The sequence below is a fragment of the Chamaea fasciata genome, unplaced genomic scaffold, assembly GCF_029207755.1.
Source record: "Chamaea fasciata isolate MVZ Bird 193981 ecotype frontalis unplaced genomic scaffold, bChaFas1.0.hap1 SCAF_3, whole genome shotgun sequence".
In the NCBI taxonomy this organism is placed as follows: Eukaryota; Metazoa; Chordata; class Aves; order Passeriformes; family Sylviidae; genus Chamaea; species Chamaea fasciata.
This window is the reverse complement of record NW_027094088.1, coordinates 94,502,285-94,522,327: the sequence shown is the minus strand read 5'-3', so window position 1 is coordinate 94,522,327 and position 20,043 is coordinate 94,502,285. Positions and strand designations below refer to the sequence as shown.

The following is a 20,043-nucleotide window of genomic DNA, read 5'->3' as shown; positions in this document are numbered from 1 at the left end:
ACAGGGAGATTCCTCAGCCTAGTCAAGGTAAACAACCATATCCTCTTATTTTCTTTGTTACCCCAGCAGCCCAAAGATAAAGACTTAAGACCTTTCAATCTTAGCCTTAATATGCAGGAAACTATAGGCTGAACTCCTACATGGCCATGAATGGGAAAGCACAAACCATCATGTTGTCAATTTTATGAGTTATTTTACTTTCACTGGAATATTTGAAATGGTCATTCAGACAGGGAATAACATTAGACTATGCTGAAATACTTCCACCTTTGAGGTTAGTGCATCAAACCACATTTGGGATTTTTTGTCCCTAACTGCCCATCATTTCCCTCCATTTACTTTGTCAAAACATTAATAAAAGAAATCAAAAATAATTTTTCCAGAGTCAGTACTTAATTGGATCTGAAATAGTGTATTACTCTTTGTCCCTGAAAGTGAAACAGCTACTAGTTTCCAATTCCTAGCTTGTTTTTTAGAAGTCAAAACTGATGGTAATGCAATAATGCACAAAGGTTCTGATTTCTGTATTTAAGTATTCCTTCTACCATCTGCCTTTTCTAAGCAGGTTCTGAAGTTGTATGTCTGACTGAAATTTTAGCACAAACCAGAAACCTCATTAACACAAATACATCTATTCTACAGCAAAAGCCCCAAGAAACAATCCCCACTGTGAAGTCTGCAACACACACAGAGTGATACCACGATTCCAACCACCCCAAGAATAACAGTATCTTCTGTTGAAATCCATCTCTCTCCCAAAAGGTTGAGCAGGTGACAAGTACAGAGACTACAAGTTTGGAAGGCAGCAAGAGACAAACAAGGCTAAATAAGAAAAAAAAATTTATAGATCCAGTTTTACAGATAATGTGGTAATGCTAGTTCATACCAATGCTGAGAATATTCAAAACGGGAGAACCATCATGGTATCACTTATATTACTGATCTCAGTACATTTACATGTCTAAGGCAAACAGGAAGGGTCATGTTCAGAAAAGCAGGCATACACTTCTACAAAGCATTTAAATTTTGTCCAAGAGCAGAACTGGCTACTTACTGGCCTTCTGCTAACTTAGTACTGTATTACAGATGGACTGTCTTTACACTGAACTATACTCCCAAAGAACACTTTTGACAGGCTGTACGTTCTCCTGAGTAAATCTGGAAATACTGTCTGACCCTCATGTAGGAACTGGGATTACAGCAAATTTCTCATCCATTGTATTGCATGGACTTGAGTATTTTACTACTGTGAGATACAAAACATGATTTCACATTTCAGCTTTTAGAGCTGGGATGTTTTCTCCTCTAAGTACATGCTGTGTTACGTGTGCTTGTGTCAGTGTGCTAGGAACTGACCAGAAGACCAAAGGAAGACTTAGCCAGTTCTATCAGGCAGCAGATCTTCTACAGCTTCCATCCAAAGGCTGCCTAATGATACTGGGATGACACACCTAAGTGATACATCAATTATTATCTCAGACTACCATTGAAACTTGACTGAAATCTATTCACTGAGGACAGAATGAGAAGACCCCAGTTCAGTTAGCATTACATTTAAAGAAGCAAGGTGTTACTTCTGCAGTGCTTGTGAGAAAACACTGGAAGAGATTACAGAAAAGTTTATCCTGAATTATATACTTTATAACTGCATTGCTGTGTGACAAAATGGTTGACCATGAAATCCAATTAAAACCTTTCTATATTTTTTCATTAGATGACAGAACAACTAAAATACAAAATTAAACTGAGTAAGTACTGAACGCAGAGGCATGATTTTACAATTTAAATACATCAATCACGTAAACTTTACATATTTCAGGAGAAGCTAATTATTTTCTTTTAGAAATTATATGATGAAGCATTAATGATACTTCTCCAAAAATGCTTTACAACATCTAAGACACTGCTCGTAAACAGTTTCAAAGTCCTTATCGTTCCCCTAGAAAAGAAGAGAGGAAAAAGACTGTAAGAATAACAGTACTGGCTAAAGAGCAAATACAAATTGCAGACTGGTTTCTCCACTGACAGTAATGGCAAAAAACAGAAATTAGGAAAAAAACAGTGCAAATACTTGGTGATACCTTTGACATATTTCTCTCTGAGCTCAGGAATTTCCACAGACAAACTCTGTGACTTTGTATTCAACAGTCCTGCCTGACTTTCCTTCACGTATTTCTTCCACTTACTTCTGAGCCTTTTAAGTCTTTTTTGTTTTTATGTTCACACAAACCTGTCATGTTGAGCTTCAGAGTTTAATGAAGTGTAGAAACCAAAATCCCCAAATAAACCCCTTTTTTGTTATGAACCTGCTTCCCACCATTTGATGTTCTCTACTTCCTGGGTAATGAATAGCAATTCCTTATTCAGCTTTCTCCATGATATCAAGATTTTACAGAACCCTACTGCATCCACTTCTGTTTCCTAAACTGAAGAATATTAGTCTAATTCTTTGCTCCTAGCTGGTATTATCCAGCTTTTTTTGACTACCTGTGTCAATGGTTTTGTCTCTAACTTTCCTGAGTTTTCCCCTCCTCTTTGCAAGGAGGCTGATCAAATAGGGTTCCACCCAATATTGAAAATACAGATGCACTGCATTTTTTAAATTTAAACAACTGTTACAAGCATAATAACATTTTCCTTTCTTATCCTAGTAATATATAGTTTTCTTAATTCATTAAAAAAATTTTACACTTCACTTTGTGTAACATCAGATTATGTATCACTTGCCAAGTGTGGCATCTGGGAAGATTATATACTACACACAATTTTTAATCAAGCCACCCAAAGAATTTCTCACACATACATAGTATGGATCTTCAATGATAAGCTGTTTCTGTGGATCATAAGTTCCAAGTAGCTCAATTTTGGCCTTGCAGTCTTTAACTTGGTTGCTTTTCCTGTTCAAATCTCTGCAAAAGAGAAAATAAAATTTTCCCCTGAATTTTCCTTCAAAGTTTTAGCATCAGTATGAGATGTTCATGACTGTTTCTAGAGAATGCAGGCAAATAACGTGTCTGGACTCCTGTCAGTCCTGTGGACTTTATGCTGCTCCTTGTTTTTGTTTTTCTTGTTATGTGGGGTCTTTTTTAATTGAATGTCGAAGACATAAACTGAATTCAGAGCATAAACAAGCAGTCAGGCAATTGACCCATAGCTTAAAAAAACTTCATAACAGTAAGTTCATCAAGTTCTTCCTCAAATCAATCATTAGTCCTTTCAACACTTACCCGTAGTTTATATTGAACAAAAAACAATGGAAATTATCCAGGTATTTTTCCAGAAGTATGAGTAAGATTAACTTACCTGCTCAAAGCCACTGTTTCAGATTGGTATGCTCTAGTTCATGTAAAATCCTACCACATTCAGTTAACAGAAAATGGTAAATCAGTGAGCAACACCTGTTTTCCCCTTGATATACTGTAGCATTTCACCTGTTATCACATCCTCTTCCTTCTATATTGCCTCTCATTGATGAAACATTCTGCTTTTGAGATGGCATTTTCCCTATTTGCTTAAAAACGGTCATCTGTTATCCCAAAGCCACTTAAAATGCACCTCTCATCATCTTCACATTAAAGGCAGCTCAGAACTATCATCTTCACAATGAATTCCCAAAACATACTGAATTATTTTAACATTACACATCTCCATATCAAATCATCATTTTACTTACTCACCATTAAAAAGCGCAAAGAAACCCCTTGTGAATACTTAGTCATAACCATATCAGTTTTAAGAAATTAAATTCTAATTATTAATTCTGATTAAGAAACTAATTTCAGATCATTTGGAAATAGCAGTGAGACCACAGTACTGGTTTTGCTTGAAGAAAAACCAGAGATCCTCTATCAAGTTATTGCTTGAATTTACAGATTTTTCAATAAATTCTCTAGCCTTTTATTATTAAAAAAATGTCAGACCATCTTCTTAAAGGCTTTTGGCACACTACTTAATGAACAAGAGAAGGTCAGATGGCTCTGGTACTAAAGAAAAACATGTCCCAAATCTTCCTTTTCTGGTAAGATAGGCATTCCATCAACACCCGGAATCAGCTTGCCCTCCTAGAGTTGCAAATGAGCATTCCTAGGCAAAATGGTTGAACTCAGTGCAAGCTGAAGGCAAAACTTTAGCACAGAAGCAGCAATATCCCTGTTATAGTTCTGACGTTTCTTCTGCTCTAGAGCTCATATCATATAAATTGTTAATTCAAATTTCTGTTTAAGAATTCAAGTGAAAATAGAAGGAAGCCTTGTCACGTCATTGCCTGAGACACTGCAACCAAGCCAAGTGTTACACCCCCTTCATTCATGAAGGCTGTGGAAGAGAGGTTATTCAAGACATTCTAGAAAATTCAACAAAATCATACTTCACTTAAGTGGTGCTGCTTCTAGAAGACTTTATGGGTTACTAATAGGGTCTTTATTGAGGTTTTGTTGTTGGTTGTGGTGGTTGGGTTTGGGTCCTTTTAAACTAACTTGACAACAGTCCTTACAAGCACTTTGACACTTGTAGTTTATTAAATTCAGCTCCTTAATCCTCAATATGTATCTAATTGAGTTAAATTTTGCTTATGATATCCAAATTTTTACACTAGGCAGCTACTTAACCAGATCTTTCTAAAGTGCGCTTAACTATAGCACAGCTAACAACAAAACAAGACTTCCCCAAGCTAACAACTTCGCTTGTTTCCGAGTTCCCTCTTTCAATAAAAGAAGTTAAAAAACCTGATATTTAATCCCTTCCAAGCTCCCAGTTTGTCTTTTAACTGCCATGCAATTAGAAAAACTGATCACTTCAATCAAGACAGTAAGTACATCCTCATTCTTAATTATACAGGCATCAGCTGTATATAGCACAAAGTAACTAAATTACCATGTCCTTAATCCTTGAGAGGCATGTATCACACAAATAAACCATTGAGTTCTGGCTCATTAAACTTATTAGAAGTGAAGAATCCATCCATTAGCACATCATTCACATACATGTAAAAAAAAAAACCCAAACAAAGAAAGCACAACACAAGCTAAACAGTAAAATGTGACATCTGTCTTCAAAGTGACTTATGAGACATCACTACAAGTAATCCACATGAATCTGTTCCATTTCTTCATACATTACCTTAGATTGCTCTCATCCATACAAAGTATATGATCAAAGGTCTGGAAATCCTCTTTAGTAATCTAGAAGTAAAAATAGGTCCTTTAGCCTACAAACTGCATTTGATTAATAAAAAGGGAGAAAAAAGTGTTTTCAAATTCTGTAGCTCTGATTTATTAAAAAAGACACAGGTGTAAAGAATAGAACTGCACCTTCATCAAATTTTACAGTAACTTACAACATTTTAAATATACTCTACCAAAATTATTTATCCATTTCTGCAAATATTCCAGAAAAAAATAAAATAAACCACCCCAAACCCAAGTCAACTATTTAATCAACCTTTTCTATTTTTTTTCCTTTTACATTTCATGCATCAACTTAGAACATCATTAAAAGCAACATTTCTAGTACTTTTCAACTATTAAAACTATTTCCAGTCATGGTAAAAGCAACATTTCTAGTACTTTTCAACTATTAAAACTATTTCCAGTCATGGGAATCATGCAATAAAAATGGTTAAGAATAAAACAGAAGAATTACTTTGATAGGAAAACAAAAATGTACATAACCTGGAATCAACTGCAATACTTACAATCTAGAAATCTGCCACTGCACAATAAAACACACCAAGTGAAACTTAAAAGCCGAAGTATGATGGTATGAGTTACAATCTCTTAAAACCAAATGCATCCACAGTATTTTAGACCATGTAAATTCACAAAATTTGTATGATGTGAAAAAATCTGGGATCTATCGTACATCTTCCTACCATAGTATCATCTGTTATTTTTCTTTCTTGTAATTTATTGACTCCTAAACATGAATATCAATTAAATTCAGAGATCTGAGACAGTCATGTAGGCAAACACAACAGATAAACCACTGACTTAAATACTAATGTCATCTTGTAATAAGGATGGCTGGAGATGTTTGCCAGTTGTCATTTTATTTCAGTTTACATTTACGCCTTAGTTTAGGCTAAAATCTTCCCAGACCATGCCCACCATGCTGATTTAAGATAACTGAACCAGTTCATAATGAGGATGAAGAAATGGAATAAAATCTTTAATATTAGAGTTTACTTTAAGACTGCCTTTCATGCATGGTCCTGTGTGAGGCATCACAACCAATAAAATTGGAAAGGTCATTCAGAACAGGTTTTTCTGGCAGGCATCCCTACAAAGGATGGGCTACAGGAGTGAGTAAGCAAGTAAACAGCCAAAAGGCAAAACACATTATCCTGTAAGTCAGAGTTTAAACTTGTAAAAAATATTTATGCATTAAAAAAAGGTTTAGATGGCAAAAGAGCCACTATATTTTTTTTGTGCAAACAGCAAATAGATACTGATTAAGGTCCCATAACAGGGAGTAAGAACAGACAGAAACTATCAGAATAAAGCCATAAATGAAACATTACACACCAAGAGAACTGAAGACGTGAGGTATGTCAGAAGTGCACATGAAAAGAAAGGATTAATGATGAAAACTAATGCAGACTTATTTATTTTCACTGTAAAAATATTTGCTGTATTCATGCAGTGCCTCTGACCTATGCAAATATTTTTTCAGTGGAAATAGCTGTTTTTCTGGCAAATTTAATCAGGACTTCTACAGGCTGCTTCTGATTGCTTGACACAGCTGAACACTTGCCCCTGTGAAAATACGAGGGCACAGATTTCTTTGTTGTACAGACAAATGGAAGAATAAACTAGGAACACTTGACAATGTGACAGCTATAACCCTATGACCAGCACTAATACAGTTGCAAATGCAACTAAAACCAAGGTTACAATTTGGCTTATGCTTTTAAGCCCTAACACAAAGTCAGATTAAAAAAAAAAAAAGCTTTAACTGAGCGAACTCCAGTGCACTGAAGGTACTCCTCAAAACTACTAAAACTAATACTTTGGGGGATGAAATTGAGGATGTAAAAATGTAGGTACGTTTTGAGAAATGTAGTGGAGAGTTCAAGTAGTCAACTTTGGATGGAACTACACAGATAACAATTGCTTTACATTTAAAAAATGCATATAACAATTATTAAATTATTAGTGAAACATTTCCCTTTATTTACCGAAGGGAAATCTCAATTTCTCTGTCTGAAACCCACAGAGAGGGAGTAATCCTCAAATTTATCCAGTTGTGAAACAGTGTTTAATACAACCTTCTTTTAATCTTAATTCATATTTAAGGCAAATGCATGGTATGAGTCATACCAAAATCAATTTTTGCCTCAGCATGAATAAAAGTGAAAATGATTAAAACCTCTCTGGTTTGTGCGTGAAGATTAAGAGCTTGGCGAATTTCATACAGCAACCTACCATTAACTAAAATGATAACAACTTTATTTCATATATAAATATATCCATTTATTTTTATATTTCACTTTAACTTAGAATATCACTGTATATGATGGTAGGACATGACCAATTTAATATTCTCTTTTACAAAAACCATTCTTGTAGTACTGAATTTAAAAAAAAAGCTAAAATCCATGATTACCATAATTATGAAAAAAATTACATGAGAGAAGGTGCCTTTCACTGGGTGTGTAACAGTTTTCCACAGGACTGAAGAGGATAATTGTACAAGGTACTTATGACAATACTTCGAAGGCAACAGAAGATAAATCCCTACTCTCTATTTCAGCTTCTGTATTAAATCTTCCTTAATCTGTTCTGAAACAAGTGTCACACAAAATTCTATCCTTAAGTTTGTCTCTAACAGTGAAATAAATACACTTCCACTTGTACTAACCTGATCACTCTGAAAAGTCCTATTCTACACTGTCAAGTACCTCTTGTTTCAGAGGTACCACAAGACCATAGCACGTCTGCAGTTCAGAGAATCAACAGAATCAGCAGAGACCATGTGACAAAAGTTTAGGGAAAAAAAAAAATTGGAGTTACATTATTAACATCAGTGCAAAATAAAGTTACCTGTAGTTCAGGGATTTGAAGATTTTCTTTACAAAAGAAACTGCATGTACTGGAATGATTTAGACAAATTTTCACCCCATTAGTCTTTCATTTCATTGCCTCATTTTTTAAATTTCTCTCCCTGTATATGTAACATTTTAAGGTTTTCCGATTGAAAAATCTTTTCAATTGCCAGAATGTATAAGCAAAAGCCTTCATTAAAGTGTTTTCATTCCTTCTCTGCCAAAGGAGGATACATAGATTTGCGTCAAGACAGAGGATCAACTTGGTTTGGGTCCTTTGCTTTAATTTAACTGCTCATAAGCCACTCTAGGAATACCTAGAAGAACAGTTCTCAAGTTCTCAAGTTCCCAAGGGTATCTTCTAAGACAAACATGGAAAACTACTGTGATGACTGAAACACTGACTGAATAATTGCAGTACCATTTAGCTTGTATATTGACAAACAATGATGTCTGTAAGCACTGATAAACAATAAATCCAGACACTGTAACAGGAAAAGATCACAACAGACTATTTTAATTGTTATTCTAATAGGAAATTATTGAAAAAGCCAAAATAGTGCTGTGCTTAATTCTGTTTCATATAAACAGAGATTAACATCAGGAAAGGTCAGCAGAGGGCAATTGACTAATTGAGAGAATTTATTTTTGAAACTCAAAAAAACTAAACACGTAGTCTTTGAAAAGTGAAGAAAGTAAATATGACCTCAGTGAGGTCTAGAAAAATTCTGAAGGGAACAGAAATGTAAGATAATAACAAGACTACTTGATCTTTTTGTCAATACAAAAACTAGTGATGTAAACTCAAACTAAGTAAAGGTCAAGCCCTAAAGGAATATCTTATATCCAGAGAATAGTTAACTGAAGTAAATTATGTGCATTTATATGAGTGTCTGAATGATTTAAATAGATGCAGACACATTTACTTCCAATCTCTTTGGAATGCAACATGGAAATACATGATTTTTTGTTAATGAAAACAGATACAAGTTTAGGTAAAACTTGGAGGATTTCACTAAGTGGCAAACCTGCCTCTAACTTAAGAATGCTTCAAGGGTGTGTTTTCCTCTGAAGTTACCACCAACTGTGCTATTAATCTTGCGTTTGAGTGCTTTAATTCTAATTTAGCACTCCAGGTATTTTTAGAAGATCTACATGCAAGTGCAGAAGCTTTTTGTGATGAAGAGGTATTCTACTTCTTTTTGGACCTGCTAAATAAATATACAATTCCTTGCTGAAGGATGCATCACAGATTACTAGAGTAAGTCCATTTTTAAAAAGTATTTTAAAAATGCTCAAAATACTAAACATTTGGAGGCAGGAATTTTCTATAATGCAGAAACTGGTTCAATGCTTTCCAGTTATACTTCCAAAGAACCATAATAACAAAAAACTCATCAAGCTCAACTAGAAGAATTAAGGCACTTTGGAGTCCTTTAAAAAACTGCACAGAGTATTTACTACTTGATGCTTAACCATGCATTGGTCAAATGACTTCTGTGATTGCAATGGTTAGGGCATGAGTATGAATAAGGAAGAAAATATACTCTCTTCTACCTGTCGTGCTTTATGTGCTGTCTCAATGCCATGATGTCTTAGACAACCTAAAGCCCTTGAGTCTGGGAAGCGCCCCACGTTCCAGTCTGAGACAGCGGCACTGTCTGTTCTCCACTGTAACAACAAAACAAATAAATATACAGATTTTAAGAAAATTAAGGTACAGTACCTGCCTGGCAATATGATTCATGGTAATGCCATGCTTCTTCATGCAATTCTGTCCTCGATAGTCAGGAGGGCTTCCTATTTCATAGGCAGATGTTGCTGCACTGTCTATCCTCCACTACAGAAAAACAAATTAATATTTTTACGTTTCTTTCCTCACTGCTTATATTTCTGACTGGCTCAGAGACAGTTATTTCTCAGAACAGAAATCAATAGCTTACCTTATGTTCAAGCTTTTCATCAGTTACAAGTTTTCTGAAAACTGCTTCAGCTATTGGAGAGCGACAGATGTTTCCTACAGAAACAAGAGATTGAAGTGATTTTTCAGACTACTGAAAACAAAAAACCAGCAATGGTGTGGATTTTTCAGCCCAGATCAAATTAAATATTTTTATTTAGTCAGAATGCAAATTGTGTATGTGAGAAGCCAGAGTCGTGCACCTGGGTTGGGGCAATCTCCAGTATCGGTACAGACTGTGGCATGAAGGGATTGAGAGGAGCCCGGTGGAGGACTTGAGGACACTTGTGAGCGACAAGTTGGATGTGAGCCAGCAGAGCACACATGCAGCCCAGAAAACTAATCATATCCTTGGCTGTATCACAAGCAGCATGGCCAGCAGGTTGAGGGAAGGGATTCTGCCCCTCTACTCAGCTCTCATGAGACTCCTCATGCATCCACTTCTGGGGCACCCAGCACAAGAAAGACACAGAGCTGTTGCAGTGGGTCCAAAGGAGGGCCACAGAGATGATCAGAGGGCTGAGCACATCTGAGTGAGAACTGAAGTTGTGCAGTCTGAAGAAGAAAAGGACTGGGGAGATCAGATCTTACTGCAATCTTTCTATATAAAGGGGGCTGTAGTAACAACGGTTTTAAACAGAAATGGAGAACATTTGTATTGGACATAAACAAGAATTTTTTTTTACAGTGAGGGTTGTGAGACATTGGAACAGGTTGACCAGAGAAATTGTGGTGTTCCATCCTAGAAATGTTCAAGACCAGGCTGGATGGGGCTTTGAGCAACCTGGTCTTGTGGAAGGCATCTCTGCTTATGGCAGGACATTGCACTTAGATGAGATGATCTAGCTGATGGTCCCCTCCCTCCCAAATTCTGCTAGGATTCTACACTATCCACTTGAGTAAGTCCAAAACACAGCCACCACCATTGTGAAATGTAGTAAAATGCCTGAAGAACCTGTAGTAAAAACGCTTTTGATCACTGAAGTCAAGTCACTACAGGTCAAACTGAGTCCTCAAAAGAGCAGCATCCAGAAACCAATTCCAACCCCCAAAACCTGAATTCAATTACACAAGCTCTAAAAACATCACAGGAAAAAAAAAATTCCTAACTTTTTTTGCCCAAAATAAGGAGGATTAGGAACAAAACCTAACACATGGCAAAGCTTAAGTGCAGTCAATCAGCCAACAAACGTTAAGATATTTATACAAATACACAAACAATCTTCCCTTCCAATAGTCCCCAATTGCCCTATCCACTTGATCTGACCTTATTTTCAAAAAGAACCTATTTCAACAATGCATTACAGCCCCATTAAAAACTAAAAATGAAGTATCTACAGCATATTTGTTCTGAAACTGTAGCTACAACTGTAACGATCTATGGCAGACCTCTTAAAAATGCATACAGAAATTCGTATTTGAAAAGAATGAAATGTCTCAATAAAAAGCCTATTCAACTATTATTTAAGCTCTTTCTACCTTTTCATCCTTCTCAAATTTTCAGTAACTAGATGGATATTCATAATATTTGATATGTCACGCAGATGGCAGTAACTCATACACACAAATCTTCAGTTCCCATCAAGCAAAATGTGTAACTTTGCTCATATCTGATTTTTGAGCAGATAAGTATAAAATACCAAAAATGGCAAAACCCATCTCTATACCCTTAAATAAATCACTCTCCTACTACTGATTAAATGCATTCCAAATCTCAAACCATAAAAAGAAAAAGATGCCAATGAACAAAGCAACATTTTCATCAGCAAAAAGGAATTTTCACATGAGGCATTTAATCTCATTTTCAAACAAAACACCAAGGTAGATACTTCATTGCTAAAGAGAGAAGCTGCTATGACCTGGGCATTTAATAACTTGCTGTCACATGTCAACTATAAAAATCAAAAAGAGGGAAGTGAAGGTCTGAAGTAACACAAATTGACTGTCAAAGATTTTGGGAACATCAAATCAACTAGATGGCAAAAGGAAAAGGCTTTTGAAAAACTGATCTCGCTGAAATATTAAGAGAGTTCTGATGTCAGTAGATCTTCCAGGAGAAAACATCCTAATTCCATTGCTTGAATTAGTTTATTTCATGCACAGAAATGAAATCAGTCTTGGAAGAAAAATAAAGCAGGAAAATTTTGGGGCTCCCTATGTGGTCAAGTGAGAACAGAAGTTAGGAAAAGTTTGTTCCAATTTGGTTTTTAAATAAAAAAAGTCTGTAATAGGTACTTTAGTCTTTTTGAAAATAACCTGAGAACTTCTACAATCACCTTTGACACATTCACAAATATCAAATTTATGATTATAACTCCCGACTCCTAATTTGTCCATTCCCGCTCTTCCTTTGCAACTTCAAACAGGTGATCTTTAAGTTTTTTTCTAAACTATTCTATTCTGTTCCCATTACACCAGCTGTTGACAGCATCCATTTCTTCCTAAACAAAATTTTTTCTCTGTATGAATGATCCCACATAACTGTGCATGAACAGTAACTTTCATTACTACACTCAACATTTCAGTAAAAAACAATGACTAATATTCTTGAACCTAGTAATTCATTAACTAGCTCCCAGAATTTCAAAATGGTGGTTTTGAAATAAATCCCTCATGGCTTTTTCCATTAGTTTAGCCTTCTGCTTTAGAAGAATTGAACTTGTTTCAAATTTTCACTCTTCTACAGCTTGCTCACTTCTTAAAATAAATGCCACAAACAAAATCTTTAATGATATCATATAAAATACCATAATGAACAGCACCATGATCATATTAACTACCACTTCTAGCAGTAACTAGAAACTTCAGTTGTATCATTTTTGAAACCAACACTTAACACAGTTTGTGACTTAAAAATTAATGTCTTCCCTGATGACACATTCCAGATATTAGCAGAGGTATTAACATTGTTAGGGAACTTCAATCAGCACTCAAATCTATTTTTGGGGACCACAGACAGGATCACAGAACTGACTTAAGAGAAGCTCTTTTCCCCACATTCTCTGCAATATTATTTTCATCCTAAACAACTTTTACCCATGCTAGTACTTGCAACTGTTATCATTCATCTCAAGACTGATGTAAAGCCCGATCTTATCCCACTGATATTAGGTAATTGCCCTAAGATTCTTCTTGTAAAATTTCTCCATTCACTCTCCAAATATGTCTGTCAATCCGTAACTTAGGAATGTATGAGGACATCCCACATGTATGAGGAACCTCAGCAAAGCCTGGAAAGAACAATGTGGGATGTAAAACTGTATCTGAAATGGATAGAAATTAGTGAGAAAAATTACTGGAAAACAGGGCAATTACCTTCCACCTTGGACTAGAACCCCAGAACCATTCTTTTCCTTAAATGTCATCTACACATTACCTTCACTACCGCTACTCTTCTGGTGTTCCTTTCCTCTTTGTTGTATTTCTAACTGATCTGATCATGCTGACTTTATATAAAAGGTAGCAGTAGTCAAGTTCTCAAAATCTCCATCTTCTCCCTTCATTTTTTTGCATCTCAACTTCTTTAAATTGTAGTGACATCTTCAATCACAGAAAACTAGTGCCCAAGGTACCTAGAGTCCACCTACTGAAATTAATCCTACAAACATCTCCAAATATGATGATTCAAGGACAAGATATTTCAATCACAGAATCAATACTGAAACCATTTGTCAATCACTTTGAAGAAGTCATGTTTTCTCATTCGTTTTCTAAGCACAGGGCCTCCAGTGAGAGTGACCCAAGGCAACACCTAATTCTTTGAGTTCTTACTCTGGTCTCTGCACTAACCTTTGACCCACTCCCAGACAGAAACGGGAGCTCTCCTTCTACTGGCAGGAGTAACAACTTGAACTATTTCATGCTCAATTCCATTGCCCATCTCTGAGTATGTTGACCCAATCACTGATTCTCTTAATTAGTTTTGTATCTTAATTGCTCCTTATTCAGCTCCCTACTTCTTTCAGAGCTTCCCCAAATGCAAACAAATGCTTTTCTCTTGTTCCTTTCTTTTTCTGTCTGTTAGTAACGAAAGTTTTACTAGTTTTTATCCTCCCACATGCAAAAATCTGATTTTTATTTTACTTATGTTTCCATGAATGGTCACTTCAACCAAGTGACTGGAATAATGCTTCCCAGTATTATCTGTACCATTCATCAGGCCCCCTTCACAAGTGTTTAAAACTGACCGGTCACTTTATTCTGTTCTGTACTCAAATTCCTGCCAGAACCTCATCACAAGTCCTAGTTCCTTCCATCTTGTCACACTCAGCATTCCATTACTTTTGTGAGGAACCATTCAAGGCACAGATTTTAGTTCAGATTCCCTGTTTCTTTCACATGTCTCAAAAAACTGTCCTTGCAGCAAGAATAATTATCCTGAATTATTCAACTTCTGCTACATCATGCTTTTCTAATAAACCTAGAGGTCCATCAGGAAAACACAAGTTTTCAACACATAAGGACCTAGTCACAACAATCAGACCCTTAATATATTTTAAGCATAGATCTTGTTGTTCAGTTCCAAGATTACTTTTACAACCATGCTTTCAACTCTCTAGTGCTTCTGCATCATTTTGAAACAGATTAAAGACACTGTATTCTTACAGCTATATTACCAATACTGCATAGAAGAAAGGTAATTTTCCTTACATTTATCTAACATTCTCTTCTTTATAAAAAAGACATAATTTCTTTTTGTCAACTTGCCAAGTATCCTCATTACAGCAACTGTTTTTCATGACTTCTTCAACGACTTACCCAACCTAGTGCTTTCCCATTATGCTATAAACAGCATTATAAACAGCCATAAACAGCATTTTGTCCTATGAAGCATGGTATTCGGCCATATCTAAACACATACAATGAATTGTGACAACTAAACCAGGAAACTCAAATCTCTCTATAACAGACATCTAATGTCCTCATACCCACTAAGTCAGTTGCCATTTCAGAAATTATTTTATGCAGTCTAGATCCCTGGGGAAAATACTCATACTCAGTGACTCTCAACAAGCATTAAACTTCTGAAGACCTACTCAAACCCACGTTCACTTTGCTCAACAGTACACCCACCTTACAACTGCTCCTCCATCTCTGGAGGAGATCAGAAAGCCAGTGCCTGGTCTAAGATGCCCAGTCAGCTTGTGTTACAGTGGAGAAGTCATCAGAGAAAGAGGCAGACTTATGTAATGCAGCATCATATTAAGCCCATTTCCGGAGCTTCACTATTAATTACATGAGCTACATAAGTGTAAAATGAGCAAACTGCATTTTGAATCACCTCCACTTTTAATTATTTCTTTGCTTAAATGAAAAAAAAATATTTTCTGGTGCCTTTTCATATACTGTAATTACATATGTTGCTGGGTATTTCAATTATTTCTCAGTGATGAGGAACCCTTATCATCAATGTAGTTATGCACATTAACTAGATTGTATTTTGTTGTGTAATGACTATCGGTTTATTTCATTACAAACAAAGAACACAATCAATAGATATTTCAGTACTTGGTTTCTTTCAAAACAATGTAGAAAGAAAATGTAGTTTTTCCTGAAGAAGTGTCCTTTCTGGAATCCACTCTCACTAGATGTGACAAACTTTAGAATTAATGTACTACATTAACCAGCAAGAAACGCTACAGTTAAATGAGGTTCTAGAAATCTGTTTAGTACTTGTTTCAGCAATAATCTCAGCAGTATTCCTAGTAAAATTTAGGAGGAAAAAGGTATCACTCTTGAAGAATAACCAAAAAAAAAGTGAGCAAATTTAAAGCAGAAACAAGTTGTCTACAAAATTCAACTGAGACAAGTGTATATTTCACTGGAAAAAAAGAGAAGTGCTTATCACATCAATTAGCTTTTCACACGGCATATCGCTAAGGTTTTTTTTCATAATCTGGTAACACAGAAGAGGAAATTTAAAAGCTATTTACAACATTTGATTAAAACAATCCATCCTATTAACATTGGTACTTGTGCACCCTTTCCTCAGGCCTAATAATTAATTAATATAAATTATTATATTATCTTACACTAAAAAGAGCTCCTGCATTAGAGCCTTGTTATAGTGCAAATTGCCATTGTGGGCTTACAAACCCACACACATGAACTGTTTCACAAAATCATGGAATTGTTTAGGTTGGAAAAGGCCTCGAAGACCACATCTGACTGTTAACCCAGCGCTGCCAAGTCCAACACTAAACCATGTCCTTAAGCACCATGTCTACATGTCTGTTAAATACTTCTGGAGTATTTAACTATTCCTCAAATATTTCTCTGGACAGCCCCTTCCAATGTTTGACAACCCCTTTGTGATGAAACTTTTCCTAATGCCCAATTTAAACCTTCCTTGGTGCAACTTAGGGCCATTTCCTCTCATCTTGTCTCTGTTAACTTATTTCAGATATTGTAGAGGGTGGTAAGGTCCCTCCTGAACGTCCTACTCTCCAGGCTAAACAACCTCAGCTCCCACAGCCAGCCCTCATCAGACTTCTGCTCCAGACCTTTCACCAGCTTTGCTGCCCTTCTCTGGACACACTCCAGCACTTGAATGTCTTTCTTGACTGAGGGGCTCTGAACTGGACACAGCACTTGAGATGCAGCCTCACCACTGCCAAGTACAGGGGGACAATCACTAGCCTGCTCCTGCTGGCCACACTGTTGCTGATTGAGGCCAGCATGTCATTGGCTTCTCAGCCACCTGGGCACAGGCTGGGCTCATGTTCAGCTCTGGTCAATGAGCACCCACAGGTCCTTCTCCTCTGGGCACCTTTTCAGACACTGCCCCCAGCCTGTAGCAGTGCACGGGGTTGTTGTGACCCAAGCGCAAGACTTGGAACTCGGTCTTGTTGAACTTTCTATTACTGGATTCGATCCAGCCTGTCCAGATCTGTCTGCAGAGCCCTTATGCTCTCCAGCAGATCAACACTCCCACCCAACTTGATGTCTGTGACCTCAGCAGCCCTCAATCCCCTTGTCCAGATTACTGATTAGGATATTAAAACAGGACCGATCCAAATATTGAGGCCTGGGGAGCCACTACAGATGACCAGCTGTCAGCTGGGTGTAAATCCATTCACTTTGGGCCCACACATCCAGTTTTTTTACCCAGAAAACAGTGCACCCATCCAAGCCCTAAGTAGCCAGTTTTTCCAGGGGAATGCTCTGGGAAATACTGTTAAAGGTTACGGTGAAGTCCAGGTAGACAACTTTTCTTTTTCTCATCCACTAGGTACATCACCTGATCACAGAAGATCAGGTCATTCAAGCAAGACCTGCCTTTCCTAAACCCATCCTGGCTGGGCCTGATGCTCTGGTTGTCCTGCACCACATGATGGCACTCATGATGATCTTCCCTGGCATTAACATCAGGCTGGCAGGCCTGCAGTTCCCCAAATCATTCTTTCAAACCTTCTTGTAGGTGAGTGTCACATTCACCAACCTCCAGTCAACCAGGACCTCCCCAGCTGACCAGGACTGATGGTAAATGACTGAAAGTGGCTCAGTGAGCACTTCCAGCAGCTCCCTCGGTGCAGGAAACATGGCTGGAAAGGACCTGGAGGTGCTGGCTGACATCCAGCTGACAGCAGTGTGCCCATGTGGCCAAGCAGGCCTGTAACAGCAATGGTGTGGCCAGAGGACCAGGGCAGTGATTGTCCCCCTGTACTCAGTAATGGTGAGGCCACACCTTGAATCTTATGCTCAGTTCTGGCCCCTCACTACAAAACCTTGCAGTGCTGGAGTGTGTCCAGAGAAGGGCACTAAGGCTGGTGAAGGGTCTGGAACACAAATCCTGTGAGAAGCAGCTGACGGAGGTGGGATTGTTTAAGCTGGAGGAAAGGAGGCTCAAGGATACCTTACCACTCTCTACAATACCTGAAAGGAAACAGTGGACGGGTGGGAGTCAGTCTCTTCCCAGGCCACTCATAAAAGAGGAAGAGGAAACGGACTCAAGCTGCAGCAGGGGAGGTTCAAATTGGAGAGCAGGAGGAAATTTTTCACTGAAAGGGTGGTTACGAATAGAAAGGAGCTGCCCAGCGGGATGAGGGAGTTCTTGTCCCTGAAGTGCTCAAAAACTAACTGGATGTGGCACTTAGCGCTATGGTTTAGTTGACAGATTGGTGTTTGGTCAAAGGCTGAACTTGATGATCTTGGAAGTCTTTTCCAACCTTAGTGAACCTGTGATTTTATTCCATGACTCTGTGACACTACTCCCCATCCGTTTTCCAGCTCAGGGGGCTGGTACACAAACTGGTCTTAGTGCTCACGACTGAGGCAAAGAAGGCATTAAATACCTCAGCCTTTTCCTCATCCTTTGTCACTGTTTTCTCCTGCATCAAGAAAGATGAAGATTCTACTTAACCCTTTTTTTGCTGCTGATGGATTTATAGAAATATTTTCTTCTGTTTATTATGGCAGTAAACTCTTTATGTTCTAGCTGTGTTTTGGACTGTCTAATTTTTCTCACTGTGTAACCTCATGACATCCTTTAGTCCCCCTGAGTTGCCTGCTCCTTCTACCAAAGGTCATCATCTCTCTTCCTTCAGTTCCAGCCAGAATTCTCTGTTCAGCCAGGTCACTTCTTCCCCACTGACTCACCCTTCAGCACACAGGGATGGTGATTACCACTGTCTTTAGAACAACATGTTTGGGAGGGAGGATTCATATTAAGATGTTTTTATACAAAAACATTTGTATTGACTAGTAGTTTCTAAACACACAGCAACTGATAATCCCTTACTAAAGGATGTTTTCCTTGGATTATTATTTGCAGTTGATTTTACTCTAAGGTAAACATCAGAACATATTGCACAAAACGAAACTCTTATTTTGCTATTCAATTAATCTGCATGTCTCCTATTACAACAACAACAAGCAAATACTGAAAAGCCTAAACATTAACTAACGGTTTTGCAACAAATTTGGCAAAATGCCAAGGATTCATAGCACACAGGAAAGGTTATAGGGCTAGGTCTTATTCTTTTCACTCATTTTCATACCAGATCAAGAATTTTATGACTAGATCATAACAGATCAACCTCTACCAAGTTCATTTTCTTACTTAAAGTTCTACCTTCCTTCCCTCTTTTTACAGCAGCTCATACATTGACTTCGGTGGTTCTTGTGGTTTTCTCTCCCTTTCCCACGTCAGGGGCTGTTCCAAACATCATACCCCCTTCCCATCCCGCTGTTCCAGATGCCAAATGCTACAAAACCTATCTCAGAAAGCTGCTCAAAGCGACCTCTCCGTGCCGCCTCCAAGCAGCAGCCTTGGCTCAGAGCTGGTTTATGCCTGTTTAGGTGTTGCCCTTCCCCACACACAACCTTCGCATTTGTTAACACTGCATTTTGTTTCCTTCACTATTTCCTACTGATTGCACAGAACCACAGAACTATTAGGGTTGGAAGGGACCTCTGGACATTATCCAGTGCAATCCCCCTGTGGAGGCAAGGTGACCTACAGCAGGTTACACAAGAACGCGTCCAGCCGGCTTTGGAACGTCTCTAGAGAGGAAGACTCCACGATCACCTCAGGAAACCTGTTCCAGTGTTCTACCACCCTCAGCGGTGAGCCCTTCCTCGTTGTTCCTATCACGAAAGGGCGCAGGCGTGTTCAGCCTTCTGCCTCCCCTCCCGGCCACTACCCCGGCCCTCCCCGGCAAGGCAAACCGCGGAACCGTGCGCGGGCGGGAGCCTGCGCTACCGCGGCGGGCCTGCCGCATTTCCCCCGCTCCCGGTCCCGGCCCCGGCCTCACCGCGCTCCCGCCCCACTCCGCGGGTGCCCCGGGCCGAGGGGCGGCGGGCGCAGAGCGGGAGCGGCCCGGAGCGGCCGTCCCCAGCCCCGCTCACCCAGGCACACGAACAGCACCGACTTGGCCTCCCCCGCCGCCATCTTCGCTCAGAGGGCCTCGCGGCTGTCGCGCCGCCCGCGCCCCGCTTTACGGCACCGGCTGTTACAGGCGGCTGTGGGACTTGCCTGTTTTGAGGGGGTAAAAAGGAGCGAAGTGTGGAACGGGCCCGGGACAGCGGGAAGGGAGGGGAG

At 38.5% G+C, this 20,043-nt stretch overlaps 1 protein-coding gene across 2 annotated transcripts; it reads right to left on the bottom strand.

Annotated features, from left to right (window-relative positions):
* Window positions 1-823: 823 nt before the first annotated feature.
* ACP1 (acid phosphatase 1) lies at window positions 824-19,977 on the bottom strand. Of its 2 annotated transcripts, none has more exons than XM_066179842.1 (6): window positions 19,851-19,977; window positions 9,985-10,058; window positions 9,599-9,712; window positions 5,119-5,180; window positions 2,804-2,909; window positions 824-1,939 (listed from the first exon to the last, which is right to left on the bottom strand). In XM_066179842.1, the coding sequence occupies exons 1-6, from the start codon at window positions 19,891-19,893 to the stop codon at window positions 1,862-1,864; spliced, it is 477 nt and encodes a 158-aa protein (XP_066035939.1). In that variant the 5' UTR covers window positions 19,894-19,977; the 3' UTR covers window positions 824-1,861. The 2 variants fall into 2 exon arrangements, with proteins under 2 accessions (XP_066035939.1, XP_066035938.1); XM_066179841.1 differs by lacking the exon at window positions 9,599-9,712 and adding an exon at window positions 9,768-9,881 and having other exon boundaries at window positions 19,851-19,971.
* Window positions 19,978-20,043: the final 66 nt, after the last annotated feature.